Raw genomic sequence first — 18461 nt, forward strand, 5'->3', positions numbered from 1 at the left:
GTTTCCAGCCTCCTGATTTCAGAGCTATGAGGAGACTGGGGCACTTGTGATCTCACTCCTTTTTCTGTTTTGCTTCAAATTATTTTGAATATTTCCAAATAAGCATTGCAAGACTAACTGAGGCAAAGAGCTAAAGAAACACAAGGAGTAGGGTTGCAGATGGCTATTTTTAAAAATGACCGTACCTTCTTTTTTTTTATTATTTCCAAAGATCTGCTTTTCATTGTTCGGGGGGGAATTTTCGGTAGTCCAGTAATTACAGTTTAACAAGATGTTTGCTGTAAATGGTCAGGCCTAGCTGGAGAAAACAGGATTATAAATTCAATTACTGTAAAGCTATGACCTCGCCTTGACCCCCTCAGACTTTGCATAAAGAGAGGGAGGGGGGAAAAAAGCCCACCAAGAAATGGCTAGGAGGAATGCATGGCTCTGAAGTCCCCAGCAGTGTGACTTAGTGGTGATAAAAGTCCAGACGTTCCCTCATTTGATGGGGTTCTGCCATCACAGTTCATTATCTTAATAGTGGGCATTAAAAGGGAATTAGGTTTGCAAGAGGTAGGGGCAGGTTTTGATAAAGAAAAAAATTGGAAAAAGAAGTCAGAGGACATAAGGCAGAAATGACACTAATGAGGGGGGAGGTAGCAGATGCCCTCACGAACATCTCGCTTCACACGTTTTTGTTTTTTCGGTGCCCCATTCTGTATTGAGAAGAGCGTTGCTGGTATTGTTTCCTGAAAACTCGGCTAATTCCCCCATGAAAAGATGAAATGGAAGTGTCCAACTGTGGTAAAAAGCAGGCAAACATAAATCAGCTTGGAAACCCCAAGCTCGTGCTCTCAAAGGTCATCAGGGTTAGAGGTTTAGCGGTGTTTGCATCCCCACGCAGCCCGATGGAGAGCGCCACAGCAAGGGCAAGAGGGCTTGGGGATGGGTGGAAGACATCCCTTCCCTAACCATTTGCTTTCCTTTTTTTTTTTCCTTGCAGGTTTATTAATGCTAGAAGAAGAATAGTTCAGCCCATGATAGACCAGTCCAATCGAGCAGGCAAGTCCCCAATAGTAACTGTATTCGAGTCACGCAGGCGAAAACCATCCTCAAGCCATTCACCGGGAGGTCCATTACCTGGTAAATAAATGAGAAATGAATGCTGGGAGTGATTGACAATTAAAATACAACCAGCTTTCTTTCATTACAACTCTGATCATTTTTAACATGATTAAAAACATTTGGGGGAAAAAAAAGGACATTGAAAATTCAAAAAGAAAAACTGAAATGATCCGCTCCATGGCCGGACTTTCTGTACACGATCCCAATCATTCTTATTTTTTTTTTAGCAGTTGTTTGGAGTTTTCCTTCCCAGCTCTTTCTGCTCCTGTGACCACTCCCTGGTGCATGGCTTGGTGTGGAATTGCTGTAAACTTTATTACCTGTCAAAAGGGCAAAGGGGTCAGAATCGCTTGTGGGACTCAGTAAAGTTCAAAGACATTCAATGAGGTAGAGCTTTATGTGCTTTAATAACCCAAGGCAGCTTACTTCTGAAGCCGGCTTTTAATGTACAGTCAAAACCTCCAGTTCAGGTAGTGGTACTTGTACAGGGTTCTTTTGTCCCTTGGCTCTTCTTTTTAGTAGCTGTCTTTTGGGATTGCTGAGCATTTGCTGTTTACTTTGGGAGGATTTATTTCTGGTTTTTTAAAAGACCTTAAGTTTTCACATGCTGGTTCTATCTGGGGTCTTGGCTCGCAGTTCTGCGTGGGTATTTACCATCAAGGATTACCAGAGCCTGTTAGTCCTAGTTGGTTTTGTTTTCCAAGTCTTGCTGTCAAACTCTTCAAATACATCATTGCCCAAGATGCCTTAGGGCCACACTTCCTCTTCAAGTACATTTGATTGTTTGTCATTAGAGGTAAATATCTGGCACGGACGTGTTCAGGTCCTGCTCTTAGAAGGCACAGGGGCGTAATTTAACACACTGTGATTTCAGTGTGACTATTCCAGCCATAAAATCCGGCTCCTATACAGGTTTTTGCATTGACGTCAGCAGCGGCAGCAGCTGGAGCTGGCGCTCCTCATGTCTCAAGATTTCAGTTTGCAAACTTCAGTTTCCAAACTTGCAGAAGGAGATTAAGCCAAAACTTAAGCGTGCTTGTTAGTCCGGCGCTAAATTCGCACAGCAGATACTTTTCCCTCTTTTTAGAGCCGACATCGATAGCCCGTGGGTGGCGGTGGGGCAGGGGGGGTTGTGTCTCGATGCCGTGAGAAGAGGTGACCCTCTTGGCTGCTGCTAAAAAAGCAACGTTCTGCACTTTTCCAGTAAGTCAAGGAACACCCTATAACCCCGACGGGCAGCCGATGGGAGGTTTCGTGATGGACGGCCAGCAGCACATGGGCATCCGAGCGCCAGGTAAGCCCCGGGGGAGCATCGCCCACCTACGGGTGGCCTCAGTCGCGCCACCGCAGGTAAACACACACCTCCACCCTCCGCTGCCGTCCCAGCTGCCTGCCTTGCCTCACCTGTCTTCTGCCTGCCTTCCACACACCGCCGAGGGAAACCGGGCACCTCCTTGCTCGAGCGGTCCTGGACCCTCTGTCGGTGCTGTGTTTTGGAAAGGGGCTTTTGGCGCTATCTGTTGACTTTGCTCATTTTCTGGCATCTTCTTGGATTTTTATCTCCCTCTAGGACCTATGAGTGGAATGGGCATGAATATGGGCATGGAGGGGCAGTGGCACTACATGTAACCTTCACCTAGGTAACCAATGGCAAAGCCAGGGGGAAGTAAGTACAAACGAGGTCTTTGTTCTCACTTTGTCCGAGGGATATTTGTCTTCTTGCATTTCTGGCATGTTCTCCCTGCCCATAGCCTCATGCTTGTTCCTTCCTTTCCATCCATCCATCCATCCTACGCCTGGGCTCCTTCGGGTTTTCTCTCCCTCTGGTTCAGCTCAAGCTTTCCCAGCTCCCCGAACCCCCCGTGCGCGCGCGCGCTCCGTACATCGACGCTGCCGTACATCGACGCCGCCATACATTGATGCTATTATCCATCCCCGAGCACATGACAAAACAAGGAGCAGCCGGGGAGGTGGGGGAGCCCGTCGTCTTGGCAACAGACTGATTTGCAAAATGTAAGCGGTCTGCAGCAGCGCAGGGAGAGGAAAGAGCATGTCCCCAAAGTGTCATAAATCTGTCTAACCGCAGTTGATGCATGAGTTACATTTCTCCCGCTAACCTGCAAGACACCAAAAAAGCCAAGCAGAGACTTCTCGTAGGGTAGGAAAAAAGAAACACACCAAACAAACAACAACAACAACAAAAAAAACCGGCAGCTTCACTTAGTTGTGTTTTGGAAGGCGATGGACAAAACTTTGATTTCTTTTTTTTTTTTTTCTTTATTTTTTTTTTCAAGTTTATTTCTCTTTGTCTGTCCATCATAATGGGATTACGTGTGGCAAAGGAAAAAGAGAGAATACAAAATAGAGGTGTGCGCAGCAGGCTATGGAGCTTAGCCCAGGCTAATTGACTATATCCAAATTAAGTATGCCATCACTTGCAGTGTGACAAATGGATTTGACTTATTCAGTATACAAAAATAGAGATCATTAATGCAATCTTCAGTGGCAGGCCTTGCGAAGAAAGCCTAGAAAAACTGTCCCAGTTTTTTTTTTTTTCTCCCTCTTGTCTTTTATAGGGGAAAATACATTATACAAATTTTTGTATTTTCTTTTTTTTTTTTTTTTTTAAGAGTGAAGTGGTTTGAAACACCAATACACCGGTACCATGTTTAAATGGTGCGTGATTCTGTGATTCTGTTCCTCTTGCTCTTTGCTGGAGTTGAAAGAGTTATTTCAGCATCTTTATTGTGCCCCCAGCCTATATTAACATAGGGTTTGAAGTTACCCAGGGCAAGTGTATTTCGTAGTAGTCTTCTCTGGGCCCAAGTCAAAACTAAGTTTTAACAATTAGCTGTGAAAACATTCCTCTGAGCTTGGGAATGCAACAGCCTTATTACCTCATCATGAAAATTTCTAGCTTAGTTAATTTAAATATTGTTTCTTAGTTTCTGGGTCAATTAAATTTAAATGATGTATTTTATGCTTCGTGACCAATTAAATTAATAGGTTATTACAAAAAATATTATCATCTTTTTTGATTAAAGAGCTGTGAGTACAGTATATTTTATAAGCAATTTTCATTAGTTCAAAACTGTTCCTTTAGGCTAGATTAAGCAGCTATTCATTGCTAGAGCCTTGAGACCTGATTCCAAGGTGTTCGGCACATTCACAGCGCGCTCTTACTTAGAACTAAAGCCAATTGAACCTACTTAGCAATAGCGTATGCCTTTCACCCTTGATGATTATGGAGCTTATAGCTCTCCGAAACAATACACCTGTCAGTTCCCATCAGCTACAGCAATCCAAGCAGAAGGCAGAGGCCCACAGAAAGCAGGAGGTTTTATTGTTTTAGGTCCAATTTTTTTTCTTATTGTTCTCCCAAACCCACTGAAAGGTTTGACTGAGTTGCGCGTCTGAATTTTTTTTTTTTTTTTTTTTTTTTGTGGCCAGAGGTGAGCAGGGGGAAAAGAATTAATTGATAACTGTTATTGATTATGTATATATTTTTAATGTGTTTAAAAATATGGGTTTGGTTTAACAGCCGTACTTAGTAATCCTATCAATTTCGGCTTCATACGAGGCCTTTGTTCAGCAATGTATGTCCTTGCTGTGTAGCATCTATTTGAATGGCACAAATACTTGGGACAGATTCCAAGTGATCAGGCTCAAGAGCTAAATAAATATCTGTTGATAAACTTGACACCTATTTAACCCATCTCTCCTCCCGAGCCCCCCATTAACTACTACGGATTCCCTGCCCTGTATTCCCCAGCGTGCTCTTACAAGTGGGGAGACGAAGGCAGGTGGCTGGAGTAAGGTCATGGGGAATGGAGAGCCACCTGAGAGCCCTCACAGGGCTTGGTGCCACCACTCCTTGTGACTTCAGCCATCTTCGGGCTGGCTCTGCCTCTCGCGTGCTTCCAGATCAGAAACATCTCCATCGCATATGTTCCTAACCATAAAAGGAGAAAGCGGTTTTGTCTCCAAAAACTCTGTATTTGGAGGGGAGAGGAGGTTCGGGGGGGTGGGAGGTTTCCTTTTGACCTGGGAATCGTCCCTGTTGCCATCGTTGTGAGTCCATACGTGGACTCTGATTCCACAAAGGCAACTCGTGCTCGCGTATCCGCGGCTCTGTGTCCCTCCCTGGGCTCCGTCCCGGCCTTCTGTGCCCGAGCGGATGAGCTCCACGGCCCGATGTCGGCAGCCAGTCCCCGACACTCACCACCGCCTCTTTCTCTCCGCAGGGCTGCAAAGTATGCCAGGGGATTATGTGTCTCGGGGTAGTCCAATGGGTATGAATATGGGACAGCCAAGCTATACCCCGCCCCAGATGCCCCCCCATCCTGCTCAGCTGCGTCATGGCCCCCCCATGCATACCTACATTCCTGGACACCCTCACCACCCAGCGATGATGATGCATGGAGGACCACCCCACCCTGGAATGCCCATGTCAGCATCAAGCCCCACAATGCTTCATACCGGCGAGCCAGCAGTGAGCGGACAAGTGATGGACATTCATGCTCAGTAGCTTAAGGGAAAACACACGTTGTCTGCAGCGATGGTAGATTTCAAACATTGTCTTTCTGCAATGACTATGGAGTTCTTGGCGTCAACTTTGGACCAAGGGACGTTCCAGTTCTTCACAGGGACCCTGAAAAGCAGGAAAACACCAACCGAAGTCAACTTCTGGGGACATGCTAAATACCTATATAAGACATTAAGAGAACAAAGAGTGAAATATTGTAAAATGCTATTATACTGTTATCCATATTACGTTGTTTCTTATAGATTTTTTAAAAAAAATGTGAAATTTTTCCACACTATGTGTGTTGTTTCCATAGCTCTTCACTTCCTCCAGAAGCCTCCTTACATTAAAAAAGAAGCCTTACACTTATCCTGCAAATGACAGAAAGGGCTTATTTGCAGGATTTTTAGAGCATTAAAATAACTATGTCAGGCAGAAGAATCTTTCTTCTATCCTAGGATTTCAGCCATGCACACTCTCTCTCTCTCTCTCTCTCCCCCCTCTCTCCTCCTCTATCTCGGTCTGTCTTTCTTCCCTTTCTCTCCCTTTCTCCCCATCTCTCTCCCTCTCTCTCTTTCTAGCCTGGGGCGTGAATTTGCATGTCTAATTCATTTACTCACCATATTTGAATTGGCCTGAACAGATGTAAATCGGGAAGGATGGGAAAAACTGCAGTCATCAACAATGATTAATCAGCTGTTGCAGGCAGTGTCTTAAGGAGACTGGTAGGAGGAAGCATGGAAACGGAAAGGCAGTGTATTTGAAGCCTAATTGTCACATCAGAGCATCCTTGTCCCCATGCAGCAACCACCACCTTGTACATCACTTCCTGTTTTATGCAGCTCGAAACATGGACTGAAGATTTATTTTTAATATGTTGACTTTCTTTCTGGGCAAGACATCGGTCATGTGTGCATTTTTTTTTTTCCATAGTCCCATCATGGAGCATTTATGTATACATTGTAAATAAATTTTGTGCAAAAAGGACTGGAAAAATGATCTGTATTATTGCAATTTTTTGTAAAAGTAGCAGTTTGGTATGAGTTGGCATGCATACAGATTTACTAAGTGGGATAAGCTAATTATACTTTTGTTGTGGTTAAACAAATGCTTGTTGATAGCCTTTTCTATCAAGAAACCAAGGAGCTAATTATTATTAATAATAATCATTGCACACTGAGTCTTAGAGTTTCTGATTGAAACAGTTTGGATTGTATAATAACTCAAAGCCCAGTTGTAGTAGTTTGAGTGCAGTAATGAAATCTGAATCTAAAATAAAAACAAATTATTTTTTGTCATGGTGACTCCACTGCTTGCAAAATTTGTTTCCTGTCCCCATGCAGTATTTGTAGCCATTCTATCCCAAATTGGGAACCGAGCAGCTACAAAATTCAGCTGGCTCTGGAGATGTTACCTATCATTTGCTATTTAAATATCAGCTTCATATTTAAATAATGTAAAAATAATGCTACGCTGAGTAAAGAAACTTTCTTGGAACTTGCGTTGTAAATTGTCAGGATGGGAACTGCTGCCTGTTAATAAATGTAATATCGTAGGGTATTATTGGACAGAAATTTGTAAATAGTATTACCCACCCTCTCCTCCAAATTCTAGTTCTAATACACAGTTTAAATTATTGAGTTTCTTTCTGGAATTGAACATACTAAGGAAGGAGGAAAATAAAACTTGGAAAACATTGCCCAGGCAATGTATATCTGTAAGGGGATGAGGTGCTGCTGGACCCCTGCAAGCAAGGCCAGTGCAGGCCCTCCTCTCCTCTCCTCATTAACCAATTTCCTCACACATTTGTACTTTTTCTGCACCGCAGCCAGCGAGTAAAACAGTCCCAGCCAGCCTGGGCAGGCTGCGGCTGCAAGACCTTCTCGTTTCCTTTAAATCAAATTGCAGCTATAGAAGAAAAAAAAAAAAAAAAAAAAAAATAAGCGTTTCCCGAGGCTAGGAAAAGGACACAAATATCTTAATTAAGGAAAATCATGCAACAGCCCCCCCCTCTCCCCCGCTCTGCACCCCTCCCAAGCCAGCCGGCGTCCCCGGCAGGAGGTGTCTCGGAGGTGTTTGGGACAGGCTCCCGGCGGGGCCCCCCTGCTCCGCATGTCCCCCGGGTACCCCGGGCTGGGCAGGGGGCGGGCTGGGGAGCAGGCAGAGGTGCAGGCAGGCAGTGTAGACCTTTCTCAGTGAAGCAAGCCACGTAAGTGGGGTCCTCTCCCCCCACGTCTTGGACCTCCTCCTCCTGTTGTTTTTTTGTTTGTTTGTTTGTTTGGGTGTGTTTTTGTTTTTTGGGTGTTTTTTTTTTTTTTTTTTTTAACTCCTGAGTGTTTTGGGTTTTTTTTCCTCCTTTTCCTCCCTGTGTTTTTAAAGGGCCGCTGTGCCGTCAAGGAGGCTGCACATCCCGGCTCCCTCTTTGTGAGCCCGGAGTAATGACACTTTTTTCTGCCAAAACGTGAATGAACGGGGCTCACTTTTTGCCTTTTTTTTTTTTTTTTTAGTTTTTTTTCCTTTTTTTTTTTTTCTTTGTTTTGTTTGTTTTGTTGTGCCGTGTTTGGGGGTTTTTTTTAATGTTTCTTGAAAGACAAAAACAAACCGCCCTCTCGCAGGAGAGGGCACACGCGTCCCTTCTTCTCGCGGCCGCAGCGAAGTGGGGCACAGACCTTCCTCCGTGGGACCTTTTTTTTTTTTTTGGGGGGGAGGGGGCACATTTCAAATTAAACCCACTATTACATCCCAAGACATTTAATCAGCTGTAATTATAACACATTCAAAATGAAGAATATGCCTTGACAGTATTTTTATTGTTATTGTTCATCGCATGATGTTAGACAGCTTCAGAGGCACAGGAAAGAGAAGTAAACGGGTTACAAATAGGGAATTATCCCTCGTTTAGCATTAAAATTCATTTAGATAAAATTGCCACAAACATTTAAATGGGGAGATTAGTTCCCCCTCACGCCTTATTGCACTCTCTCAATGGCTCCGTTAAGAACATTTTACACGTTGGAAATTCCGCCTTTTCGGGCCGCTCGCTGTTTCCTAGCTACCCTCCTTTCACCGCACCGGGGGTGGGGGCCGGAGGGGCCCGGGGAAGGCCTCCCGGCTGCGCCTCCGCGCCTCTCCCCGGCCCCGGGGGCTGCGCGTCCCGCGGGGCTGCGCGGGGGCTGCGCGGGGGCGCAGTGCGGGAGCGGGGGCGAGCGGCTCACCCCGCTGTCCTGCCGCTGCCCGCCGCCCAGGAGCAGGAGAAGCAGGAGGAGCAGGAGGAGCAGCAGGAGGAGGAGGAGGAGGGAGGAGGAGGAGGAGGAGGAGGAGGAGGAGGAAAGCCGTCTTCGACTGCCATCTCTTGGGGGCTCGGGAGAGTGACGCGGGGGGGGAGGAGGGGGGGGCAGATATGCGGGGTGCTCCGGGGCCGCCCGCGCAGCGCCGCGGGCTTTGCGCGTTGGCGGAACAAAGTTTGCGCAACCCTCCGTGAGGTTTTATTTCTCCTATTTCTCACTCCTTTTTTTTTTTTTTTTTTTTTTTTTTCATTTTTTGGTTTTGGGGGTTTTTTTGTTTGGTTTTTTTTTGTGTTTGTTTGTTTTTTGTTGTTTTGGTTTTTTAAATCGGCCCCCATTTCCCACGCCCCCCTTCTCTTCTTCTCCCAAAACCACCCCCCCACTCTGGGCCGTCCCGCACCCCCGGGCGCAGTGTCCCACGGACCCAACACCTTCCCCTCCAGGAGCGGACGAGGGGCCAGACCCCTCAGCTCGGTATGTGCACGGGGCCTGCTCTGTGTCTGGGCTGGACACCCGCACCCCACGAGGATTTTTTGCGAGGGGACAACAAATTCCAGCCAGGAGGACCGAGCCGCCCTCCAGGCGGAGGGACTAGCGGGAGGCGGGGGGTTGGGGTGCCTGCCCTGCCGTGCCTCCACCAGCCACAGGTACTTTTGGGCTCAGAAGCGGCACTTTTCGGCCACGCGGTGAATATTTCCACCCCCGGCTCTGCTGGGCGCGAAGTTCCCCCGCTACCCGGGGTGCCGGTCCCCGCGTCCTGAACCTGCGTGGAAAACAGGAGAGCATTTCCCCACTTCCCTGACCTTGCTTGTGCCAGTCGGGATGATACAAGTATATGTATAATTATATATTTATGTCCATATAAAAGCGAAGGAACGCTTCCCGAGGGCCAGGAGGAGGTGGCTGTCCCCGGCCGCGGGCAGGGGCGGGCGGCGTGGGGGCGATCGCGGGTGGGGTGGGTGGGCGCTCCCGGTGCCGCCTGGAGGTGGCTGCTCAGCTCCGGGCCGGGCTGGTGCTTTTTGTGTGACAGCCAGCAAACCTTCGCCGTCCCTTTAATGCGTGTGGAAATACCCGCATGCCTGTGTGGCAGCTGCTTCCAAAGCCCCAACTAACTCTTTTGGAAGAGCAGGGCGAAAAGAGTGAAAGGCGAAAGAAAGACTGTTCATTTTTTTTCCTTTGGTGCCATTTTGGATGTCATCTGTTACCTTGGTGACTGTGCTCAGCCCCCAAAGCCCCTGGATTGTTAGGGAGGAAAAAAAAAAAAAAGCATGCTATTTCTGCACCGTCATTTATCACTGTCACCGCATAATGATTCCCCTCGCAGCTCCTTATTGATGTTTGTAATTGCATTATCTCATAAAGGGAGGGGGTGGCGGGCCGGGATGATCAATGGAGCCGCGCCGTGCATGCCGGGGTCAGGGGCTGCGGGAGGCGGCGCGGCCCCCCCGGACCCTCCCGGCCCCGGACCCCCCCGGCCCCGCTCCCCGCCTGGCAGACAACAAGTCCCGGGCACCGCCCGGAGCGCGGCCCCGGCAGCCGGCGGGCAGGGCCAGGGCAGCTCCCGGAGGGGCCGTCCTGCTGGGATCCCCCAATTTGGGGACAGGGACTGAGGGAGGGGGAAAAAAGAAAAAAAAAAAAAAAAAAAAAAAAAAAAAACCAAACAAACCCAACACAGATGCGGTGAATTCCGCCCCCCAATCCTAAAGAGTTTTGCCTGTACCTGCCTGGAGGGCGGCGGTGCTGCGGGGGTGCTGCGGTGGGGGCTCCTCTGGGAGTGGGGGACCCTTCCCCGTAGCATCCCCTCGGCCGCGGGGGATCCGCGGGGCCCCGCGGCGCGGAGCGGCGGCCGCCCCGGGGGAAGGTCCGGCGGCGGGGAGCGCTGCCGGAGACACCGGGGAACCTGGGGAGGGGGCACAGGACAGGGCTGGGCCCCTCGGCAAGGAGGAGGAGGAGGGCACAGGAACGCGACTCGTTTCCCCCATTTAGTTGGGGTTTAGTTGGGTTTTTTTACCGGTTTCTTTTCGCCGAGCGCTCTATAGAGAGGGCAGCGCTGCGGAAAGCCCCCAAACCGGAGGAGCCCATGGGGTTTCTTTTTCCCCCCTTTTCCTTCTCTCTCCCTCGGCTCTATAAGGATTACCAACGAAGTAAAGATTAACTCCTTTTGCCCCCTCCTCGCAGCACAAAATGAACTCCATCCGCTGCCTCCGAAAGTTAAAAGAATTATTTTCCAGCCACTTTCCCAGAGGATGAGCCAGTGCACCCCATAACCCGGGACTTGGGGGGACCAAAGCCGAGCCCGTGTGAGCCGGGACAGAAGGATGCTGAGTTTCTCACAGCCACCCTAGGCAGCCCCGGAGCCTCCCTTTCAGGAGTAGCGCTAAACCGAGGGGAGAGCAAACCTCTCCGTCTCGTCCTTCCCCTCATTGATCACCCCTCTCGCCAGGTTCCCCCCTCTTCAATCTTCCCTTGGAAATTTAACTACGCTTTAGTTTGAACGTAATACAGCCTAACTGTTATTGTTCTTTCCCCTGTATATATATATAGGGAAAAGAACACATATACGTAAATATATTTTTCCATATTTCCTCCAGGAATGAGGGCTGGTGCTACCGTTAGCCTTGTAAAGAAACGCCGGTTGTCTGCTTTCACATAAACATTTATGATTCCAAATAAACTTTATAAGGATTTCAATTGGAAAGGTAAGCAGTCGGCAGTGCGAAGACATTGCACTTGAAATTTCAAATGTGAACTAATCCAACTTAGCTGTATTTTCCTCCTTTTCTGGTCTGATAGTTTGCAATCTGGAGTTCCATACTTAAAAAAAAAATATTTAGTGCCATAGCCCACGGTTAAAATAGTGAAAAATTAGTCTCGTTTCAGAAATTATTTATTTATAGAACGAACATGATTAAAACATAAAAAACACACAAACTGCAGCTGCAACAAAAAAACCCCACCGTGATTTACGATTATTAAATCTTTGATTGCCATGTTAATGTTTCTTTTTCTACCTTTCATTTGCATTTTAATCTATCGAATCTTTACAATTTTGCTGCCTCCTACTCGAATGATTGATTACACATCTGAAAGAGGGAAAAAAAATCCTAAGCTTTCTAGGCGAGCTTCTATTTTTCCTCCCCCCTTCCCTTTGCTGGTTTGCTTTCTGAAACCTTCCTCAACAATGTTAATGCAAGCAGGACAAATTAATTATGCTCTTTTAAATGTCAAAGGTATAAATAAAAATGCTCCCACCCCCCTTTTCCTCTCCTTTGCTGCTGCCCCAAATGGGAATATTTTTCCAAGCCGCTTGTTTTTAAAAGCAAGAAGGAATCACCCTGGTAAAATACAATTAAAAGAAACATACGCGCAGGATCCTGACTGTAAATAAATATTATTGCGTGGACATTTACCTACGGAGTGTGTGTGTGGGGAGGAAAGCAACCAGAGAGGCAGCGGGAGGAAGGGAGCGGAGGTGAAGGCTCTGTGAAGCAGCGGCAGCGCTTCCCTTCGCTGCTGAGCCTTAGTTTTGGGGCTGTTCCTCGTGTACCCCCCTCGCCAAAAAAAAAAAAAAACAAAAAAAAACCCAACCCCCCAAAAACCCCTAAACAACAAGAAAGGGGGTGGTCAGGGTGCAGCCCACGAGAAAAGAGGAGCAACCCCGTGGGTTCCCCCTTGCCTCTACCCCATGGGCCGGGGTGGAGGGTAGAAAGTCGGGGGGAGTGGGTAAGGGGGGGTGGCGGTGTAATGATCCCCAAAAGGGGGGGTCCCACCTGCCTGGAATGCTCGCCACGGGAGAGTGGGTGCTCAGGCGGGATTGCCCACGAGAGACACCCTCCTGGGGGCTGCCCACGGGGAAGACCCACCCGGTGTGGGGGTGATGACCACAGGGGAACACCGATGCCTGTAAAGGGACACCCGTCCCGGGGATATCCCCCCGAGGGGATGCCGAGGGAGGGACACCCGCCCAGGGGACACCCACCCCCCGGGGCTTCCCACCCGGCTGGCACCTGCGGGGGGCCGAGAGGCAACTCTCTGGGGAGGAATCATCGGGAAAAGGGGAAAGGAGCGGGCAGGGCGGGAGGAGCGGAGGCAGCGACGCGCGGAGACTCCGCACCTGCGGGCGGGGAGCGACCTGAGCGGGCCGGGCAGACAGGAAAGATTTAGAGGTGAGGAGATGGCAGATTGTTAAGAAAGTAATAGTAAGGTGTCCCATATACTACAGTTTTATTGTGGGGTAGTAACTACTAGATTTATTTATTGCAGAGGCAATATAATAAAGATAATGACCGCAAACTCAAGATAAATGCTTACGCCCATAGCTGGTCAATTCTTTTTTATTTAAGAGAGTGATCCGGAGAGGTGAAAGTCATCTTCTCCCAACCACAAATATCAGTCTTGGTTTCCACCAGGTTATAAACATGACATGCAAATAATGAAGTTGCTGCCGGGCGCAGAGGGTTTGGGGTCGGGGGATAAGCGGGGTGCCCCCTCCCTTTGCTTTCCCCTTCTCCGGAGCACCCGCAGAGAAGAGCACCGAGATGAAACGACTGGGGAGTAAACCTCCCCACGGGGGAAGGGGAGAGGAGGGGGGACAGAGGAAAAAAAAAAAAAAAAAAGGAAAAAAAAAAGAAAATAACGCCCCCCTCAAGCCCATGGGGAAACGCCACTTGAGAGGGGGAAGCGCCCGGGGGGAGCGGGCCCGGTGCCCCGCACCCGCTGCTGCCCCCGCTCCCCTGCCCAGGGCGATCGTGTGTCAGCCCCACAATGGACGCTTCTACTCCCGAGCGCTTTGATCCCTGCATGGCCGGGAAAAAAGCCACCTGACAGCGATTCTGCGACTGGCGGGAGAAGGGAAAAAGACCGAGAAGGGGAAAAAAAAAAAAAAAAAAAGGAATAGAGCCGTGCAATTTCGTGGTTAGAGCGCAGGGCGAAATTATAAGGTTGAAAAGTGCGAACAATCCTCCTCAATCTTTTACAGCATCACGCTGCTTCTCAGCCTTAACCAGAACCTCCCTTTTTTTTTTTTTTTTTTTTTTTTTTTTTTTTTCCAGCGGAACGCGGGCTATCGTATCCCCAGCCTCCAAGCCTTCGCTGTCCCCGCAGGGACGGGCAGCTCCCGCCTCCGCCAGCCGCGGCCAAGCGCATCTCTCCCCGCGCTGCGCCGGCCCCTGCGCGCCGCGCAAGCAGCCGCCTCTTCTCCTCTCAGCACGGCGACCCGTCCGTGGCACTTCAAAGGGTGATAACCTGATTGCTTCCAGAGTTTAAAAGTAATTAAGCTATATTAAAGGAACTTTAAATAAAACCCGGCTTGCCCGCGCACTCACTGGCTCCCCTTGCCCCTTCAAGAGGGTAAATAGAAGCCTCGTTTCTGGGGAAAAAAACCAAAAAAACCAAACCAACAAACCCCACAGAAACCTGCGTTAAAAAATCTTGCGTTTATATAACATATGCGAAAAATGTAAACAGATTTCGTTTTTGAAAGGGTATGGGTAAAGTGGTGGTAATTATGTATAATTAATGCTGAAGGGAAAATGAACACATAATAGGTTCCAAAGATTAAACCATCTGTAACTATCAGGGGAACTTTTAAAGTTTTTCTTTTCCTTTTTTGCTTTTTTTTTCTTCTTAAAATAAAAAATCTATTTCCTTTCACTAAGGATTTTTAGATGTTAAAATTCAAGTTAATGTTTGCATCTCTGAAGTATTCTGATTCGAGAAACAAATGCCTAAAAGGTTTCAGCAATTCTCAAACTGCAGCTTTGAAGATCATCCAATGCAAAAATAAATTGAATGGTAATTTTAACCATTATTAACTTTTGTGGCACTTAATTTAGTTAGGTGCTGGCTCTCCATTTTTGATTACACCATAAGGAAGTTATTTTACTAAGAAATGTTAAGATAAAGTATAGGCATTCCCACACATTCTTTTTATTTTTTCTGGCATGTATTTATTATGGTCTACTCAATCTATTTTAATTTCTAGGTAATACATAATCACTGGAGCCAATTTTTTTCCCATGTTTGCCAGGGTAGAACCAGACTGTGAAGATGTAGGTCCTGCATATCTGTACGTGACGTTCAATGTGAGTGACTATAAATTTAAATATATTTTACCTACTGTCTCAGATCTAGTTCACAAAAGTAAATCCAGTGCCTTTAACATTTGCAAAGGTAGGAATGGATCTAGCTTTAGCAACACTAACAGATGTTGAGATGCTGTGTGAGCTGTAACTTCTGTCAGCGACTGTGCCCTTTTGATAACGGCAATTCCTAAGGTGTGAAGGTAGAGTTGTTAAACCTCATGTATTAATGGACTAGTCGCCCAAGCAGTTGTTTGCAGAACTGGTGGCTGGAGAAAATAGATGTATTTGTGTAGAAAGAAGAATAAAAGTTATCAGGAACCGAAGTTTAAACTGTTTTGTTAACTCCAGCCTCCACTTGAGAAGCAGAAATTAATCTTCTTTCAGTCTGGATTCAGGTCTGCTTCTGCTGCTGTTCTGACTATTCAGGTATGTGGGGGATGTTTCCTTCTCCAGGAGGAAAAGATAGATACCTCCTGCAGGGAATTCACCAGCTGGCAGTTCAAGACAAGGTTTGGGTTGTCACTCCCACTCCCCAATTATTGTGTCTAGCTTGGAAAAGCAAATTTTTAGGCAACAATACTGCTCTTTGATATCTACCATACTGCATAGGTTTATATATAGCTTAAACCCTCAAATTAATTTCCAGACTTGCTCTTTAATGCAGAGGCCAAACAGCTGAGTCTCAGCTTGGCATTTCTGGCAAACCCAGCTGAAGATGCTAAGGACTCTGCAGCAATAAAGGGGTTTGCCCCTCAAGGGATAATCTACTTTAACCACAGGAGCAGCTTTTGTTCCTCTTGCTTCTCAGCCTACCTGGAGGAGGATGAGCTGCCAGAGGATCCCAGCCCGGTGACTCACCTGATAACTTTTCCTGAACCACATCCATGTTGTGCAGAGATCAAAGTGAGTAGTACTTGGGCAAACGTACATATGGGAAGGGTGTGGAGGAGAACAAGGCTCAGATGGGGATTGCAACCCTAGGAGTTTAATTTTTGGGAATGAAAAAGGTTGTAAGGCCCAACATGAGTCAAGTACTCAGAGAAGCTCTAGTGCCTTTTAGAGCTATAAAATCAGTTTACTGCTGGAATGCTCAGGCATTTGCTGGTGACAGCACAAGGGCAACATGTGTAGGCAGGTGCAATGATCCCTGGCATTGACCAGCATCTAACAATGGTGGATTAAGCCACCTCCTGTTTGGGTCCTGATAACTGTTGCAACACAAGAAACAAAATTCAGCCAAAGGCTTTTTCCCAAGCCTGGGAAATCCCTTGCAAAGCCTCCTGTGTTCAAAAAAACCCCCACAAAACCCCTTTTCCCCCTCCACTGGTGTCCTGAATGGAGATAAAGGACAAAACTGCCACAGTTTGTCACTGTCTTTTACCAGAGTAAATTAACAAAATACTTGCCTTTTCAATGTCTTTTGATGTGCTAATCATCACTCAGCCCTATGTAGCCACCTTACTCTTGTAGGGTACCTAATGTGTCCAACCACAAGTTGAACAGAAAACCAAGGGGATTTCAGCTTCCAAGGACACCTTGGGGTGATGCAGAGCCAGGGCTGGGTGTTACTGCCCGATGGGTGCCTCAGTTTCCCCACTGATGGAAGGTGCTTTGTAGTTTTCTTTTTTGACTTTTTGGGATGAGTTGCTGCCCATGGTTTGAGTTGACAGCACTGGCTGCTGGGAGCATCAAGAAGGTGATGAAACAGCTGGGCTGTTTTTTTCCCTAAAATGTTGCTCTCACAGACCTTTTGAGTGGGACTTCCACTTCCGTTCCCAGCTGATTCCCACGGGTTTTTTTTTGGTGATGCATGGCAATGAGGCTGTCCTGGTAGAGCTCCCACACAGCCTTGGGTCCTAGCATGGGAGTAAGCCCTACCCAACTCAGACTGCAGCAGAAACTGAAAACATCACCTAAATTCTCTTTTCTGGCTGGATTGGTTCCATTTTTTTTTTTTCCCCCTTCACCTATCTTAAAATCCTTTTGCCCAGAGCAAAATTACAAGCAGGCCTTGTTAACGAAGGGATCAGCAACATCTACCCTGATGGCATTAAAACCTCCTACCTGGCAAATTAGTCCTCCTGCTACCTCCTCCTCTTACAAAATGTTTTCTTTATTGGAACTTGTTAGCAGATTGTTACTTGCACAGTAATTACTCGGCAGTAATTAGAGAGATGCTGAGGGGGCTGAGTGCATATTTGGACCAAGATTTAGCTTTCTGCTGAGTTTGAGGAGTTGTCTGACCACTGAATCTGAGCCAGAACCTGCATTTCAATAGGCTGTTGTGGGATTTTTGCCAAAATCTGACCAGCTCTCCCCCTGAATTGGTGTTTACACTGTATTAGAATGAGATATGAGTCCAAATTGAGAGGTAAGGGGATCTGGTCCATTTAGCATATGTCCTGGCATCTCTGTTGAACCTGTCTTGAGAGCAGATTGACCTCTTCTTTGGTGCCACCGTGCTGATTGAGTGGAGGGTGCCATCCTGGATCTCCTCTCCTCGGCTGGCCAGCTCAGGCAGCTGCTGGTGGTGGTCTTTAGCTCAGCTTTGGGATGGTGGACAGGGAGTGACCAAAATGTGCAGTTCAGACTCATGATAGGGGAATGGCCTTTTTCTACCACTGCCATATGTCTCCTACCAGATATACCACGCAGGGACAGAGCTACAGTGCTTTACCAAACCTCTCTGCCAAGCAGAGCCACGGGGCTGGTGTAGGCGTCATTGCTAGAGGAGCCACCAAGCATTGAGCCTGCTGAGATGGGAGAATGTTCAGCAAGCAGCTTGTTGTTTACACCAGGAAATAGCAGATAGCCACAACACATTTTGGAGCAGAGGAAAGTCCCTCCGCACCTATGGATGTGGCAGCTTGAGGTCCTGAGATGCGGTCTTCTGTAGAGACATTGTCTGAACAGGTTGCTGCAACAGCTGAGGTGGAGATCTTTGTCCTGGAGAGGAAGAGAGAGCCCTTTTAACCTCCCTGTTCCCAAGCCTGGCAGGGACCTGCTGGGCTGTGGCTCCCCTCCCAGCTTCCTTCCCCCTGCCCCAGCCACAAGGCCCAGGGGCTGGGCTGGAAGGCGTCTTATCTTGTTTATATAACGTGAGTGCTGGAGAGTTGGCTCCTTCTTTGGCAAAAGGTTCTCACGCTGTGGGCTCACCTCTTCTGCCAGTGATAGAGTGGTCACAGCCCTATGGGGTCTCCTCTGGGGGTGGTGGGGAGGAGAAAATTGACACAGAATAAAGAAGAGAACTGCAACACTTGGGCACTGGGCTGTAACTGGGAAGTATTGGCTCTGTGTGCTGGGGCAGCTTGACAGCACCCTGCAGCTGGGTGCTCTTGCCTTCCCTTGGGAGAGACACCTTGTTTTTCCCAGCATAAGGGCTGAGAAACACTTGCAGTGAAAAAGCTGAGGCAGAGTGAGAAATAACTGCTTATTTATTAATTTATGTTATTTTTCAGCAGG

General features: G+C 47.6%; 1 protein-coding gene across 4 annotated transcripts in view; it reads left to right on the forward strand.

Moving 5' to 3' along the window:
- The window catches only part of MEIS1 (Meis homeobox 1), a 108860-nt gene extending 101924 nt beyond the window's left edge, over positions 1-6936 (forward strand). For 2 of the 4 annotated variants that reach the window (XM_050314660.1, XM_050314659.1), the window contains exons 10-12: positions 986-1044; positions 2312-2401; positions 5352-6936. In XM_050314660.1, the coding sequence (XP_050170617.1) occupies positions 986-1044; positions 2312-2401; positions 5352-5635 (433 nt within the window). In that variant the 3' untranslated portion in view covers positions 5636-6936. Of the gene's footprint in view, positions 1-985; positions 2402-2677; positions 2774-5351 lie in introns of all 4 variants that reach the window. The other 2 variants (XM_050314661.1, XR_007628851.1) reach the window with 2 other exon arrangements.
- The last annotated feature ends 11525 nt before the right edge of the window (positions 6937-18461 follow it).

Source organism: Myiozetetes cayanensis, unplaced genomic scaffold, assembly GCF_022539395.1.
Source record: "Myiozetetes cayanensis isolate MyiCay16 unplaced genomic scaffold, myiCay2020 scf2-11, whole genome shotgun sequence".
NCBI lineage: Eukaryota > Metazoa > Chordata > Aves > Passeriformes > Tyrannidae > Myiozetetes > Myiozetetes cayanensis.